The following is a 13,533-nucleotide window of genomic DNA, read 5'->3' as shown; positions in this document are numbered from 1 at the left end:
AGAGTCTTCCATTGCATCAACGTGGAACCAGCTTACCTCGACAGGGCAGGGCTTCTAGAAGGGATCAAGGCCCGCCCCCAAGCCCGCAGACCCTACAGCAAGCCCAGGACCCTGAGGCGGAGGGTGCCCTGGCCTCTGCACCCTCCCTGGCTGAAGGACGGGCCCTTGAGAGCCTTGCCAGGGGCCCGGGGTGCGGGAGCAGCGTGACCCTGTGTGTGCCCGAGCACTTGAGTTTGCGGACCCGGCGGAGTGCGCATGCGTGCATGTGTGCGTGCCTGAAGGGAGGAGGGAAGTTCTTGCTGCAAGTCTAGGGACTTATAAACTGTGTGGAAGAATTTGTCTCAGATGTCAACTGAAAGCATTTTCGAATGTCCACCCCACCCCCTCTCCAAGAATGGGCAGAGCGAGAGGACTCGGAGACCCAACCCTGCCTCCTGCTTACCAGCCCCTTGCCCAACCCTGGGGGCGCAGCTGGAGCCTGCACCCCACTGGTTCCTGGCCCGGCCTCACCCCCGGGTGGGCCTGAGACTGAAGGGGAGGGAGAGAGGCGGCACTTGCCTCAGCTCCCCCCACGCCCTGGGGGAAGGCCAAGAATCCTGTCCCCTGCAGGCTACCATTTTGCAAGGGCTACAGAAACAGCCACCGAGTGACTTGGGGCTCTCCCGGCATCAGGGCCTGTACTTGGCCTGTTTCTCCTGCAATCACTCCAGGTGGCAACAGCAGAGGACAGCCCCGGCTTCCCCCCACACCCCCACCCCCCGGCCGGTGACCACAAAGGGGGCAGCCACTGCCACAGTCTTTATAATCTAGGTTGGTGGCGGGGGGCAGCGGGGTACTAGATCCTATTTTTCCCCTTCTACTCCCTACCACATTTTTTAAAACATTTTCTTGATGTCTTTATTGAATTTGTTACAATATTGTTTCTGTTTTATGTTGTGGTTTTTTGGCCCCAAGGCATGTGGGATCCCAGCTCCTCAACTAGGCATCAAACCCATACCCTCCGCATCAGAAGGTGAAGTCTTCACCCCTGGCCCGCCAGGGAAGGCCCTCCCTACTGCAGTTCATCTCAGCAGCTCAGGAGGCCAGGCTAACATGACTGGTACTTCTTAGGAGGCAGGCGAGCAGCCTGTGCTCAGCTGCTCAAGGCCTGGGGCTGCTGTCCTGTGATTTGGCCTCTCCTGGAAGCTGGATGTGGACTGGGTTCCCAGCTGATAATAGCCTTCAGGAGGTTCTGAGTGAGTTGGGGCAGGGCAGGAAGGTGTCTCCTAGCCTCTGCCTCCCTTTCCCCTCTTCTGAGGGCAGCAGCCCTCAGAAGTCAGAAGGGAGGATGAGGTAGGTGGTCTCAGGGCGGATTCAAAGGTCCTCTGCTCCAGGACGAGCAGGCCCGGGCTCAATGAGCACCCCTGCCTTCGTGGAAACAGGTATCTTCATCTCTCTGAGGGTCCGGTGTGGTAGCTGTTTCTGGACCACGGAGGACACAGGCACTGGGGACCCTGGGCCCCCTCATCTCCCCACCTAAGGGGCTCCAGAAGGATAAAGGGCCTGCTGTGTGCAAAAGGCTAAGGAAGAAAGTGAGGCACACCAGCCTGCCAGCCTCCTGCCCCAGCTGATGGCATGTGCCCTTTGGTTCCAGAGGAGCTGAGCTTGGAGCCCAGAGGCCTGGCATGGGAGTGTGCCCCAGAAGGGCAGGACTCAGGCCACAGGGGCCAGGCTGGCCTGGGAGCCGCGACTTGCCCTGGACTCCCCCTGTACTGTACAGGTCCTCTCGGTTGCAACAGATGAAACCACAGATGAAACCCTCTGAGCTGCTTCTGTGATTTAGGATGGAAAAAAGATACCTGAAAACCAACCCCTTTGGGGGGAAGTGAACCCCTCAGAGGGACAGGGAGGGGAGACGTGACTCTGAGCAGCCCGTGTGGCGCTCAGCCCTGGCACCTGGCTGGCAGGGAAGCCCTGTCTCACCTGTGCCCAGCACCCGCAGCCATCCAGAGGCAGGCTCCGCAAGCCTTCTGTCCTGCCCGCTCCCTGCGCCCCTCCACACCCCTTGCATGTGCACCGCGGGCCTCCTCTCCGAGGCCGGTCCCCCTCTCCCGGCTCTGGGTCCCCGCCCCCTTGGGGCACTCTGGGGGACCTCGCGGAAACCGCTCCGCCAGGGGATAAACAAGCCGCCTGTCCTGCCAGGCCGGGAGGAGATGAAAGCCTGGGGGTTTCTCCTCTGATCATGAAACAGGCTGTGGAAGGGTGCGGGCCTGGAGCCTTATCTACCATACTAGGAAATGGTTTTAGAATGAACTGCTAAAAACAAGCTTCCTTGGACGTTTCTCAGTGTTGGAGGCTTTCGGGGTGCGGGGCAAGGGTCTGGGGCATTTGGATTTTGGCAACGAACCAGTAAATACAAACAATGCTGAGAGAGGGGCCAACAAGTTTCATCTGGGCTCAGAGAGCTGTGGGGTGCCCGGGTCTGGGCCCAAGGGGGTGGCCAAATTCAAGGTGCTGACCTGTTCCCTCCCCACCAATCCTGCAAGGAGCTGGGGTAGCAGGGAAGAGAGGACCTGGGGGATTGGACAGATTCTCTCCAATCACTGGGGACCCCAAACTCCAAGTCCACTGCAGGCCCAGCTTCCTGGGGCTCAGGAATCCTAGGAACAGCTATGTAGGTGCAAAATCAAATCCAAGGCGTGAGAAGCCCGGAGAAGGCTTTTGAGGTGGGGAGAAGTGGTGACTGGGAGGGCAGACGAGGGATGCTGGGGGGTCAGTAATGTTCTGCTTCTTTATCCGGGTGGTGGTAACACCGGTGTGTTCAGTTTGTAGAAGTCCATAGGGCTGTACAATTAAGACTTGTTCACTTTTCTGCAGGAATGTTCCACTTCAATAAAATTGACATTAAAAATTATATATGTGTGTATATATCATAAAGATGTGTACACACACACAGAGGCCAGAGTTTGAAAGGAAAGGGCTTTAGGAAAAGGGTAGGGGGTCCACAGAAAACCCCATCTATTTTCTGTCCCTAGTGTCTGAGGGTCTTAAAGAAGAATTCTGGGTGTTTTGGGAACAGGCTGGGGCCCAGCAACTAAGGCTGAGTTTGGGGGTGGGAGGTAGGGGGTGCCATTTAATACTGAGACCAAAGCTTTTGTATCCAAATGATTTCTGAGAGCAATGGACAGAGCAATGTAATTTATTTCCACTTAACACACACACACACACATTCACACACTCACACACACATGCACAGAGTTTTCTACTTCACTCAAAGCATTTTTCAGAAATATTTTCCCTAAGATGGGGGCAGGAAAGAGGGTGTGTGGAATGGATGCTGTTTTGGAAGACCAGTTGGTTCTCTGAGATTTTTTTTTTTTTTTTTTGAAGACACTTCCTTCTGATAGACTTTTGCTTTCAGAAAATACTTTAGAAAGAGATCAAAGCACTCTCTCCCCAACCCACTTTCCCAGTGTCTTCAACCCTTACTTCTCTTATCACCCACGCCACTGGGCTCTGACGCTCTGTATACAGAGCGAGGGCAATTGGCTTTGAAGCCCCGGATTAAGCCGGGCCAAATCCTTGCCTCAGAATAACAAACAATACAGGTTCAACAGGAGTTCTCATCAGTAGTTCATTTTTCAAACACAAATTCACTGTCACTAACACAAGCAACATTGAACTCAACAGGCTATGAAGGCTGATAGTAGAGATTTATCTGGTGGCAAAACCATGACCTAGGAGTAGAGCAGTCAGACGGTTAGGAAATTTTCATATTGGGGAGGTTTTTATTTAAATTTTGTGGAGCTCACTTTTATCTGTGTTTGGGAGAAAAGGCAGTTTCTCACATGGATCAAGCTTGGCAGAGATGTGAGGTAGCAGAGAGGACCCTGCTCTCTGCAGTTAAGGGCATAAACTCTCTGGGTTCAGCCTTCTGAGAGGCTTAGAGAACACTCTGGCCCCATTTGACACTCGACATCAGGGCTTCGTGAGCATTCAGAAATCGGCTGTCTTGAACTGTGGCTGGCATGGTATTCACCCTCTCGCGTTGTCGGAGAACTTAAAGTCACTGTCCGATGAAGGAGACCCTGTTTCCCTTTGGCCGTCAGCTCTTCGAGGGCTTAAGGCATAACTAAGGACTCACACTGGCTTGAGAACATTCGGGCTCCTTTTCTCCAGCCCCTCTCCTTCAACCAGAGAGCAGTCGTGCCCCTAACCAGCCAGGGTCTCTAGGGCAGCACAAGAACTCCGCTTTGAGCAGGCCCCCATAAACAAGCAACCAAGGGGATTTCTCAAAGTCGGGGTTTCGTTCGGGGGGCGGGGCATCACTTCTTGGCTTGTGTAGAACCTGCTAACTGCCTAACTCTGCTTCTATGGGCAAGCGCCAAATGCCTCCCCTTCTCAGGGGTCGGGTTTACCTTCTCTTGGTTCTCCAGCTCAGGCAGTCTAGGACTGTATGATTCAAGGTTCAGGAGAGATATCGAGAAACAGAAGTGTCCCAGGAAGGCCGATGGTACAGAGCACAAAGAAGAAAACAGGGAGAGGCACTGGACAGAACGCGGAGGAGCCAGGAGCCCGAGCAAAGCAAGCTGCCTTCCAAGGCTGTGTGGGTGGGAGGTGGGAGGAGGAGGCGGACACAGGGGTCCCAGCGGTGAAAGTGGTCTCTGAAGCCAGTGGGCAGCTAGGCAGGGGGTGCTGTGAGAACCGTGCTGGCAGGGGATGAGGCTAGTGACTTTCCTAAGCACTAGGCTGGTGCAAGGAAAACTTTCTGCCAGAGAAATGAAAGACTACGATGGATCCTTAATTGGCCAACATCATCACGACCATTTAAAAATTATTATCATCATTCCCTGAGGTCCATCTCTAAGCCTCCATTAGGATCAGGCACAAATATCTGCCTGAAGCCAGTCACCTCTGGAAATGTGGGATGTGTGTGTGTGTGTGTGTGTGTGTGTGTGTTGGGAGAGGGAGGGAGGAGGCCTCATGCAGGTGCAGGAAACCCCACTGAGGAGAATCACAAATGCCTTTTGTTTAAAAAGGCAGGGGCCAGGCATGCCCAAAGAGCATGCCGGCCATTCATTTTCAAGAGACAAGGTTATTTCTGCAGCCTAAAAATGGAAGTTCTGGATCTTTCTCTTCTTTCCTTCCCTACATCCCAGCAGTAACAAGAAATAACCACCTCTCCCAGTCACACCTATAATCCACTTAGCAATTTACCAAGCACTGCTCACAAAATCCCTGGTTTGAATCTCAGAAAGAATGGCAGGTTTGAACAAATACCTCTGAGCCACAGGAAATTTGGGGACTACCCCAAGTGCACACAGCTAGGATAAGGCAGGGCTTGTGATATCCCCACTGTCCTCAGTGAATGCTCCATGAGGCACCCCCTTCATCCCCACGTCCCCCAATATATCTTCCCTCCCCATTGCCAAGTGCAGCAAACTCAAGCCCTGACATCTTGTTCCTTCCCCTGATAGAAGCCCTGGATGGCCGTACCACCTCCCTGACTTAGGCAAGAGGGCAGGGAAGTGCCCAGACCCCCACCCCAACAAAACAAAAGAAACTTTGCAAGGCCTGTCAGTGGGCAGACTGGAAGGACCCAGCACCCCTACCCTGTGTACAGCAAACCACCAGCTTTTTATGTTCTTTGACGCATCATTCCCTAAGCGGTTCGGCGGAAGTTCTCTAAAAAGGAGAAGAAAAACGCTGAGTAAATGCCAGACATTTCTCTAATTGTGATGAACGGCATTCGCTAGATTTACCGTGTGCTTACATGTGCCAGGAGCTGTGCTAGGGCTTTACAGGCAACTGTACAAAGACCTCTTATTTTATAGATGGAAATGAGGAGACAGCAGAGACCCTAAAATACCTGGCCGGAGGGTTGCACAGATGGAAGGAGGTGAGCGGAACCGGAAGCCCCAAGTTGGATTCCACATTCCTGGCGCCTGATGCTTCACCGTCTTATTCCTCAGAAAACTCAGCTAGGGGCCCACGGCCAGACAAAGGGACATTTTCACACCTAAACTGTACCCCGGAGACCAAAATCGAGTGTGAGCTGGTGGAGGAGGCAGAGTAGAGGGGAGGGACTCCTGAACCTGAACTTTCTCCAGGTTCGGTCTGCAGCAAGCCCCCTTCACCAGATAACGGCCCTCCTCCTCGCGGTTCCAGCCCCACCCGGCCGCGCCACCCCAGCGAATGTCTCCATCCTGCCTGGGTCCGCGGCTTCCTCCTCTCTCCCTCTCCTCCCAGGTCTCTCCCACAGACACACCAGCGCATTTTAAAGATGTTTCCACTTTATAAATCATCCCTCTCTGGCAGCCACCCGAGGACTGCTCCCCGAACAACACACACACACACACACACACAGGGCCGAACGGTGCCTTCTCCTTGGCTGAAGGTGACCGGCAACGGCCGAGCGGCACCCGTGAGATGAGAGGCTTGGGGTTCACGCTCCCCATCACCCCACCCCACAAAATTTAGGGAAATAGGAAAACATGGTCCAGTCCCCTTCCTCCATCTGTGGAGGGGCATCTCCGAGTCCCCAGTCAATGCAACCCTGAGCAACTGGGCAGGTCCCCAAAAGGAGGAGGACAAAGCTGCACCCCCACCCCCAGACCCCCAGAGCCCAAAAGTTCTGGAGCTGGGACCTCCGGCGGCGTGACCCGAATTTGCATTTCATTTGCATAATACTGCCCCGCCCCTGCCTCCAGTCCCCGCTGCTCCCCGGTGGTGCAGTTCCCTACCGGCTGCCCGAGGCCAGTTCGGAAGCTCCGGCAGACCAGGAGCTAAGGCAGACCAGGAGCTAAGGCCTGAATGGCGGAGGAGGCTGGGTTGTTGTCCTCTGGGCTAAAGATCTAGGGGGCTGCTAAGAGAGCCCCTGGGGATCCCCACTGCCCCCGTCTGTCACCCACCCCGAAGGAAAACCAGCGCTGACCTGCCAGCTTTGGTGATGATCATCTCGGTGCCCGCCTCGTGGAACTTCTTCCAGAGCTCCTTCTCATGCAGGCCCACCTTGATGTTCTCGATGGTCTAGGGAGGGCAGGGAGGGACTCATGTCGGCCTTGCCCACGGCTACAGGCGCAGCCCTCAGAAAGGGGGACACAGGCCCAAGGGGCCAAGCAGGACACTGCCAGCCCTGCTAGGAGCCCAGGCTCCTGGAGTCCTGGCAGATTTCGTTTCACAAAATGGTTCTGTTCCATTGGTGAATTTTTTAAAATGTGAAATGTAATCAGTGAATCTCCCTTCTTCGGAGCTGCACCTACAGACGGGCCCACAGAAGACACGCAAACCGACCTTGCCTGGGTCAACGACACACTCCTACACAAACATAAACACTCTACCCAACAGGGCCAGACTTGCGGGCAGACACACCGACCCAGGAGGGGCACCTCTAACCCCGGCCGACAGCGCAGGACCCGCAGACGCGGCCTGCAGACCCGCACAGGCAGAGGGCGTGCACAGGGTCACGGTGACATCCGTCCCCCGGAGCTGGACGGATTCCCGCAGCCACCGGACCAGGGGCCACTCTCCCCACCTGGTCCCAAGGCTTTCGCCTCTCGTCCTCTCGAGGTCGAGGCGCCGGACCCTTTTCCCGGGCTCGCTGCGCTGCGGGGTCCCCCCTGTCGCCTGTCCCAGAGCAGCCTCGAGGGCGCAAAGTGGAGGAAGGACGAAAGGCAGAGAAGGCGCCCTGCCTGGGGGAGCGCGGCAGTCCTGCCCCTACTGGGGCGGGTTGGACAGACCCTGGTGGCCCTGCAGACAGATCGACGCCCGACCTCCACGCGACGGCCGTCCGGGCCCTTACCTGCTCGGCGGCGGCGGCAGTGGCGACGGCGACGTCGGCGCCGGGGCCCGGGGGGCTGGCGAGCGCGGCTCCGCTGAGGCCTGGCGCGGCCAGCGCGGGCTCCGGGGCGTTGGCAGCGTTGGCGGCGCTGGCGGCGCTGGCCTCGCCGAGCGCGGCTCCCGGGGCCCGGAAGGCCTCCTCGCTCTCCGACAGGCCTTTATCCTGCAGCATCTCCTGTGGGCACAGCACACACGGGTCACATGCACCGGTCCACACTCACCCGGGACCCCGCAGCCCTCTGGAACCTGGCCGTGGTGGGGGTTCGGCCCTGGCGCACGTGGACCCCGCCCCCTCCTGAGCTGGAGGAGGGAAAACACATGGGGGGCAGGACCCTTTCCTCCTCCCTCCGGGTCTGGGGGTCTGGACCTGTGAGGGTTTGTGCTCGGTTCAAGGTCCTGCCTGCCCCTGGGTGTGGGGCTGTGCGTTGAGTAGGTCTGGGGGAAGGACCGCCCTCTCGGCATGGCCCCAGCTGCACCCCGAGTCCCTCCTCCTGCTGGGCTCCAGTGGAGTCTGAAGCCTGGTTCTTTTTCGGCTGATCCTTCATCACTGGGGTCCAGGCTCCCTCTTGGCCCAGGGCAGCTAGGACCCTTTCTGAGCCAGAGGAGAGGAGAGTCAGGCCTGGAGGGTAGGGCCCATGTTCCGGGGCTCCACACCAGCAGAGAGGGCCTCCCTATGGAGTGGCTTCTCAGGCCCTGGCTCACCCCCTTCCCTCAGACTGCAGCCAGGTAGATGATTCCTGAACCAAAGGGTTTCCCTCCTGCACATTCCCACTCCCCTCGCCACCTGTGCGGCACCCACCCACGCATGCACACACATACTCACACCCAGACACAGCTGGGAAGTCACCCAAGGAGCCACATTTTCCTAGGGTCGCTCTGATTCAGGCCCTAAACTCAGCCAGGGACACTCCAGCCGTGCCCTCACGTGCACACTGGCTGGTTCAGTCACTCACATTTTTAGTTACAAAGGGCTCTGCTTTGGGGAAAGGACCCAGACCCCTCCCAGCTAAGGACCAGGTCAGCTGGGTGGGCCCAGTTCACCAGCACAGCCTAGTCCTGCCCCTTCCCCAAGCAACTAGGACTATTCACCCTCTTGCTCATGTGCCTGCTTCCTTCTGGAAGCTGGTCCGGGGATGTCAGGATGAGAGCCCAGTCTGCAAGGACCTGCCTGTCCTGCCTCTATCATGGGCGCAACCCTGCATTATCTCTGCTTCTCCTTTCCACCACCTAGCTCTTCTCCCTTCATCTGGATCTGGGCAAGCTCTAGGGAGGCTTTCTAAATGTCCAGCTGCCTCTTTTGTGACCAAATGTTCCCCCTTTCTCCTCCTACCTTCTTTCTGTCCTCCCCAGGATCTCTCTGGGCATTCCACGGCCCAGGCCTCTCATCCACTGGCCTCCTCATCTCAGGCCTAGACATCGGCTCCCAGGGCCTCACAAAGTAAACAAGCCAAGTGCAACCGAGGAGATAAAAAGGGGCCGGGGCCAGTTGGGGCTGGGAAAAGCCCATAAAGATAAGGCTGACAGCCCTGCCGGTCCTTGAGCCACAGGCACGGAGGAGGCAGGCCCGCGGGGCATAGCCAACTCCACCACGGTCTTTGGCCCACAGGCGAGTTGCGGGACTGAGCCTGGAAACCCAGGAGACCCCACGCAAGGGGACACCGCACCACCACAACGAGGGTGGTTATGCGCTCTGGCCCAAGGCGTTGGTTCCGATTATATCTGGGGTCAGCCTGGATGGGCCCCCGGGGTCAGCTGGTCCAGGTGTGGCGGCCCACGGGGGCGGGAGGGACCGCCTGGTGAGATGCTCTCCTGGCCGCTAGGTCCCCTGCGGGGCACTTGTCACGCGATGCCCCGCGACTTGCGCCGCACTCTCTCGGTGCTGCCCCGTGCGGAGCATATCCGCGGCCCGCGGTCACTGAGCTCCAGTCTCAGCGAGGGACGAGTGCTGTGCGGGGCTCTCCTTCCCAAACTCGAGGTTCGCCTCTTCCTTGTCTCTCAGCCACGCAGCCACATTCCGACATCCCGACGATTCGCCTTCCCTGGAGCTCCCCGCTCGTTTCCTTGTCTTCCCGCCAGGCACGAGCAGACCCGAGGTCCGGTCCGCTCGGACCCCTAGCCCCGGCGCGCTGGGACTCGGGTACCAGCAGGTCCGGCATCAGCCGAGGGCCGCGGCCGGCGCTCGCCCTGCTCCTAGAGCCCTCTGCGGGCGCGGCCGGTCGGCTCCGCGCCCTGTGCGCTTGGGTCCGTCACTTTTCAGCTGTCTCGTTTTCTAAGGATAGCATTTTTCTTTCCATTTCTAGATTACTGGTGATACTTTTCTTGTGTCGGGGGAATTGTTAATAGTTTATACTATTTTAAGCATTTTAATTATCTTTATTATCAGAGTAGTATTCTGGCCAGTTCAATAACATTAAAACTATCCTATCACACACTAGTTATTAGTGCTTTTATTTTTAATACTGTATGGTTAAAGTACTGGCTTGATTTGTTAATTCACCATTATCAAATATGTTGTTATGGCTTTCCTGTCACATCATTCTAGGGCCTCCTGGCATGTTAGTAATTCTATTAGTATTCTACTAATACTTAGGCAATCATTAAATACAGTCTTCCAATAGGTCATGTTAATCTATTATTATTTTTACTCTGTATCCCTAAAATGTTTCCGTGGCTGGTTCTTCAGTCTCTGTTCTTGGTCACAGTTTCCATAATTTTTTACCATAACATAATATTATTGTTCTCAATATTCACATTAATTTTCTTCACATCCGTATAATACTTTTTGTTATTTTACCGTTACTTGTTTTGTTAGGATTGTTCATAATATTCCAGGTATTCTTCATCACATTGTTACAATATCTCTTTACTTTGTCATTATTTGTAATGTTATGGATCTTAATTCGCTAGTTATTTTTCATCACATCATTACTTCTTGTTACTTTGTCATAATTTGTCATATTGTTGTAGCTCTTAATACTCTGATTCTTTTTCATCACATTGGTACACTACTTCTTATTACTCTATCATTATTTATACTGTTGTTGGGACTATTAAAACCTTGGTCATAAATTGTCATATTACTCTAGCAATTCTTGTTGCTGTCTTTATTTATAGTACTATTGCTCTTAAGATTTTGGTTAACATTTATTTTAATAATTCACTATAGCATCAATAATAAATTATATTATAGTATTCTGTCAATACTAATATTAGTATTTTCATTGTTCACCTTTTTCCTACGGTTTTATCATTTTGACACTATTGCTCTTTCTTATCCTATTGCTATTGATTTTAATACTATTGATTTTAACATTCTTCTCACATTGTTCCATCACTTTGTCTATGATTCTTTCAAATTTGGGGTTACAGTTTTCACTTCGTTTTGAGAATGACTATTATTTTATTGTGGTTTTAAAGTCCCGAGTACTCTGTTAGTTATGCCGTTTAGCCCTGCTTTTTGGGTAGTGGCTTATATTTTGGTAATTCTTGATCATAGATCATTATTTATATATGATGCTCCTTGCTTTAATTTTGACGACCCTGTTGCATCAAAGGCTCTGAAGTCCAGTGTTCTCATCACACACATTTCCACATCGATATTCGCCAAGTACCAGGCCCTCAACCCTGGCCTTTCTTCTTCTGCAAACACCAATTTCAAGACCACCGCTCTGCTTGTCTCATCCTAACCTTGTTCCTTTGGCGTTGGCGCTGTCCTCCCTATGCTCTTGGGTCCTCAGACCCAATTCGCCCGGCTGCTCGGAGGAGAGGAGGTCTTGAGCCACGACCGCTGGGAGTCGGGCCGAGGCGGCAGCCGGTTCGGAAAACACTTCGCGCCGCCCTTTTGCCGCCCTGACCGCCCCCGAGGTTCTTACCCCGGTCCCGTTACTCGCCCCCTTTCCAGCTCATCTTCCTCCACCTTGCAGCCTCACCCTGGTTTGGGGTGGCCCCCTGTCCCGCAACACCCTGCTCACCCTCACCCACGCCGGGACCCTCACTCACCCTAACTGCTCTGCCGCAAGCGCTGGTGCCCACGGCCCGAGGTCCACTGCAAGCCCGGGTCCGAGGAGCCCGGGTCAGCCGGGACTCCGACTTGGGGCCGCTGGGTCAGGGTCCCGCTGCCCGCCGCGCCCTCGGGGCCGGACGCATCCCGGTTCTGGAGCGGGCCCTTGATCTCCGAGGCTGCACTTCGGGGCCTCAGCTCCCTCCCCTCCTCCCTCCCTCCGGGGCCGCCCCCCTCCCCGCGCTGACGTCGCCGCTGTCAATCAGTCCGCGCCCGCCGCCCCCCGGGGAGGGGGCTCGGGGTCTCCGGGCTCCGCGGCCCCGGGACCCCGAGCTCCAAGCGGGCTGCCGGCTCCCCCAGCGCGCGGCCCGCTGCCCTCTCCGCGGCCCTCGGGCCCCGCCGGCCGGCCCGGGCTGGGTTGGGAGCCCCGCATGGTTTAGATTAGAGGGGGCAGGAAGAGAGGGCGAGCGGCCCGGCCGCGCCGCGCGGCTCCCACCCGAGGCTCGACAACCGGGACTGCCCGTCGGCCGGCCCGGAGCGGCGGCGCGGCCCGCATCCCGGGACGCCGCACCCCGGGTCAGCGGGGCCGGGGCCCGCTTCCAGACGGCCGACCTGCGCGGAGCCGCGGGCCACCGGGCCCGCCTGCCCGCACGCGCCGCGGTCCGAGCCCGCTCCTGGGGCCGTGCCCGCCGCGCACCCACGCCCTGCCGGCCCGCACGGCGGCTCCCGACCATGCCCGCCACACATTCTCACACCTCCGCGCGCCGGCCCGCGCTCGCGCCTGGGGTCAGGCCCCGGGCCTTGTCGCGACGGCCGGGCCCGGACCTCGTCTGGGACCGACCCCGCTGCTCACCGGCCCGCGCTCTTCCGGGCCCACCGGGCAGCGGGCGCTGCAGTCGGCCGCGGGGGTCACGGGTGGGGGCAGGCCCTGCGCCCAGGAGGGGAGGAGGCCCCGTGGCCCGGGCCTGCAGCGGCGGCGGCGGCAGCGGCGAGGAGGTGCGGCGCCGGCCTGAATCGGAGCCCAGGCCCAGGCTCCGAGGTGCCAGCGCTTGGCAGAGCCTCTTGGGGAAACTGCGGCCGAGGGCCAGGACTCTGCCAGCAGCTCCCCGAGATCCCGGAGGGCTGAAGAGGAAGCCCAATGCCTGCTCCAGTCTAAGAAGCCCAGACGGCTTCGCACCGAGCCAGCCGGCCTCTGGGTCTCGAAAGTGAGTGCCCCTCAGCCGCCTAGACCTCCCTGCCCGGCCTCTGTCTCACTTATCTCCATGTCTCCATGTCTGTCTGTGCCTCCCCGCAGGCCCCTACAGCTGCACAGGCAGGCAGGCAGTCCCATGTGGACCTCAGCCCATGCCCAGCCTGCCCACTCATGTGCAAAGGCCCCTGAGTCCTTGGTCAGTAGAATTCCTAGATAAGCTCCTCAGTTCTCAGCATGGGCTGCATCCTCAGTGGTGTTCCAGCCTCTCCAATCAGCCTCTGTTCCTTTCCAGATTCTGACCTCAAAAGCAGATTCATGGGAACAGGACAGGGAAAATCCTTTGCTGGATGTCTCCGTCCCTTTTATAATGCTAGGAGATGGAGAGCGGGGCATCAAGGCTTTCCCCACCCCCCTGCACACATAGCAGGAAGGAGAACACCAACTCAAGAAAAGCCAGCTGCCCTTGTCAGGAGCCTGTGATGCTGGTCCATCGTGGGCCCACTGCCCAAGAATCCCCTTCTCC

The 13,533-nt window shown here is 56.9% G+C and overlaps 1 protein-coding gene across 7 annotated transcripts in view; it reads right to left on the bottom strand.

Moving 5' to 3' along the window:
* Nucleotides 1-13,331, bottom strand: part of TBX4 (T-box transcription factor 4) — a 33,064-nt gene extending 19,733 nt beyond the window's left edge. For 2 of the 7 annotated variants that reach the window (XM_070390548.1, XM_005892302.2), the window contains exons 1-3: nucleotides 13,311-13,331; nucleotides 7,781-7,993; nucleotides 6,914-7,008 (exon numbers count right to left, since the gene is read on the bottom strand). In XM_070390548.1, coding sequence (XP_070246649.1) covers nucleotides 6,914-7,008; nucleotides 7,781-7,990 — 305 coding nt within the window. In that variant the 5' untranslated portion in view covers nucleotides 7,991-7,993; nucleotides 13,311-13,331. Of the gene's footprint in view, nucleotides 1-5,848; nucleotides 6,553-6,913; nucleotides 7,009-7,780; nucleotides 7,994-8,185; nucleotides 8,543-8,641; nucleotides 8,861-11,817; nucleotides 11,972-12,671; nucleotides 12,693-13,310 lie in introns of those variants that run through there. The other 5 variants (XM_070390552.1, XM_070390549.1, XM_070390551.1 and 2 more) reach the window with 5 other exon arrangements.
* Nucleotides 13,332-13,533: the final 202 nt, after the last annotated feature.

Source organism: Bos mutus, chromosome 19, assembly GCF_027580195.1.
Source record: "Bos mutus isolate GX-2022 chromosome 19, NWIPB_WYAK_1.1, whole genome shotgun sequence".
NCBI lineage: Eukaryota > Metazoa > Chordata > Mammalia > Artiodactyla > Bovidae > Bos > Bos mutus.
This window is presented reverse-complemented; position numbering and strand designations above follow the sequence as displayed.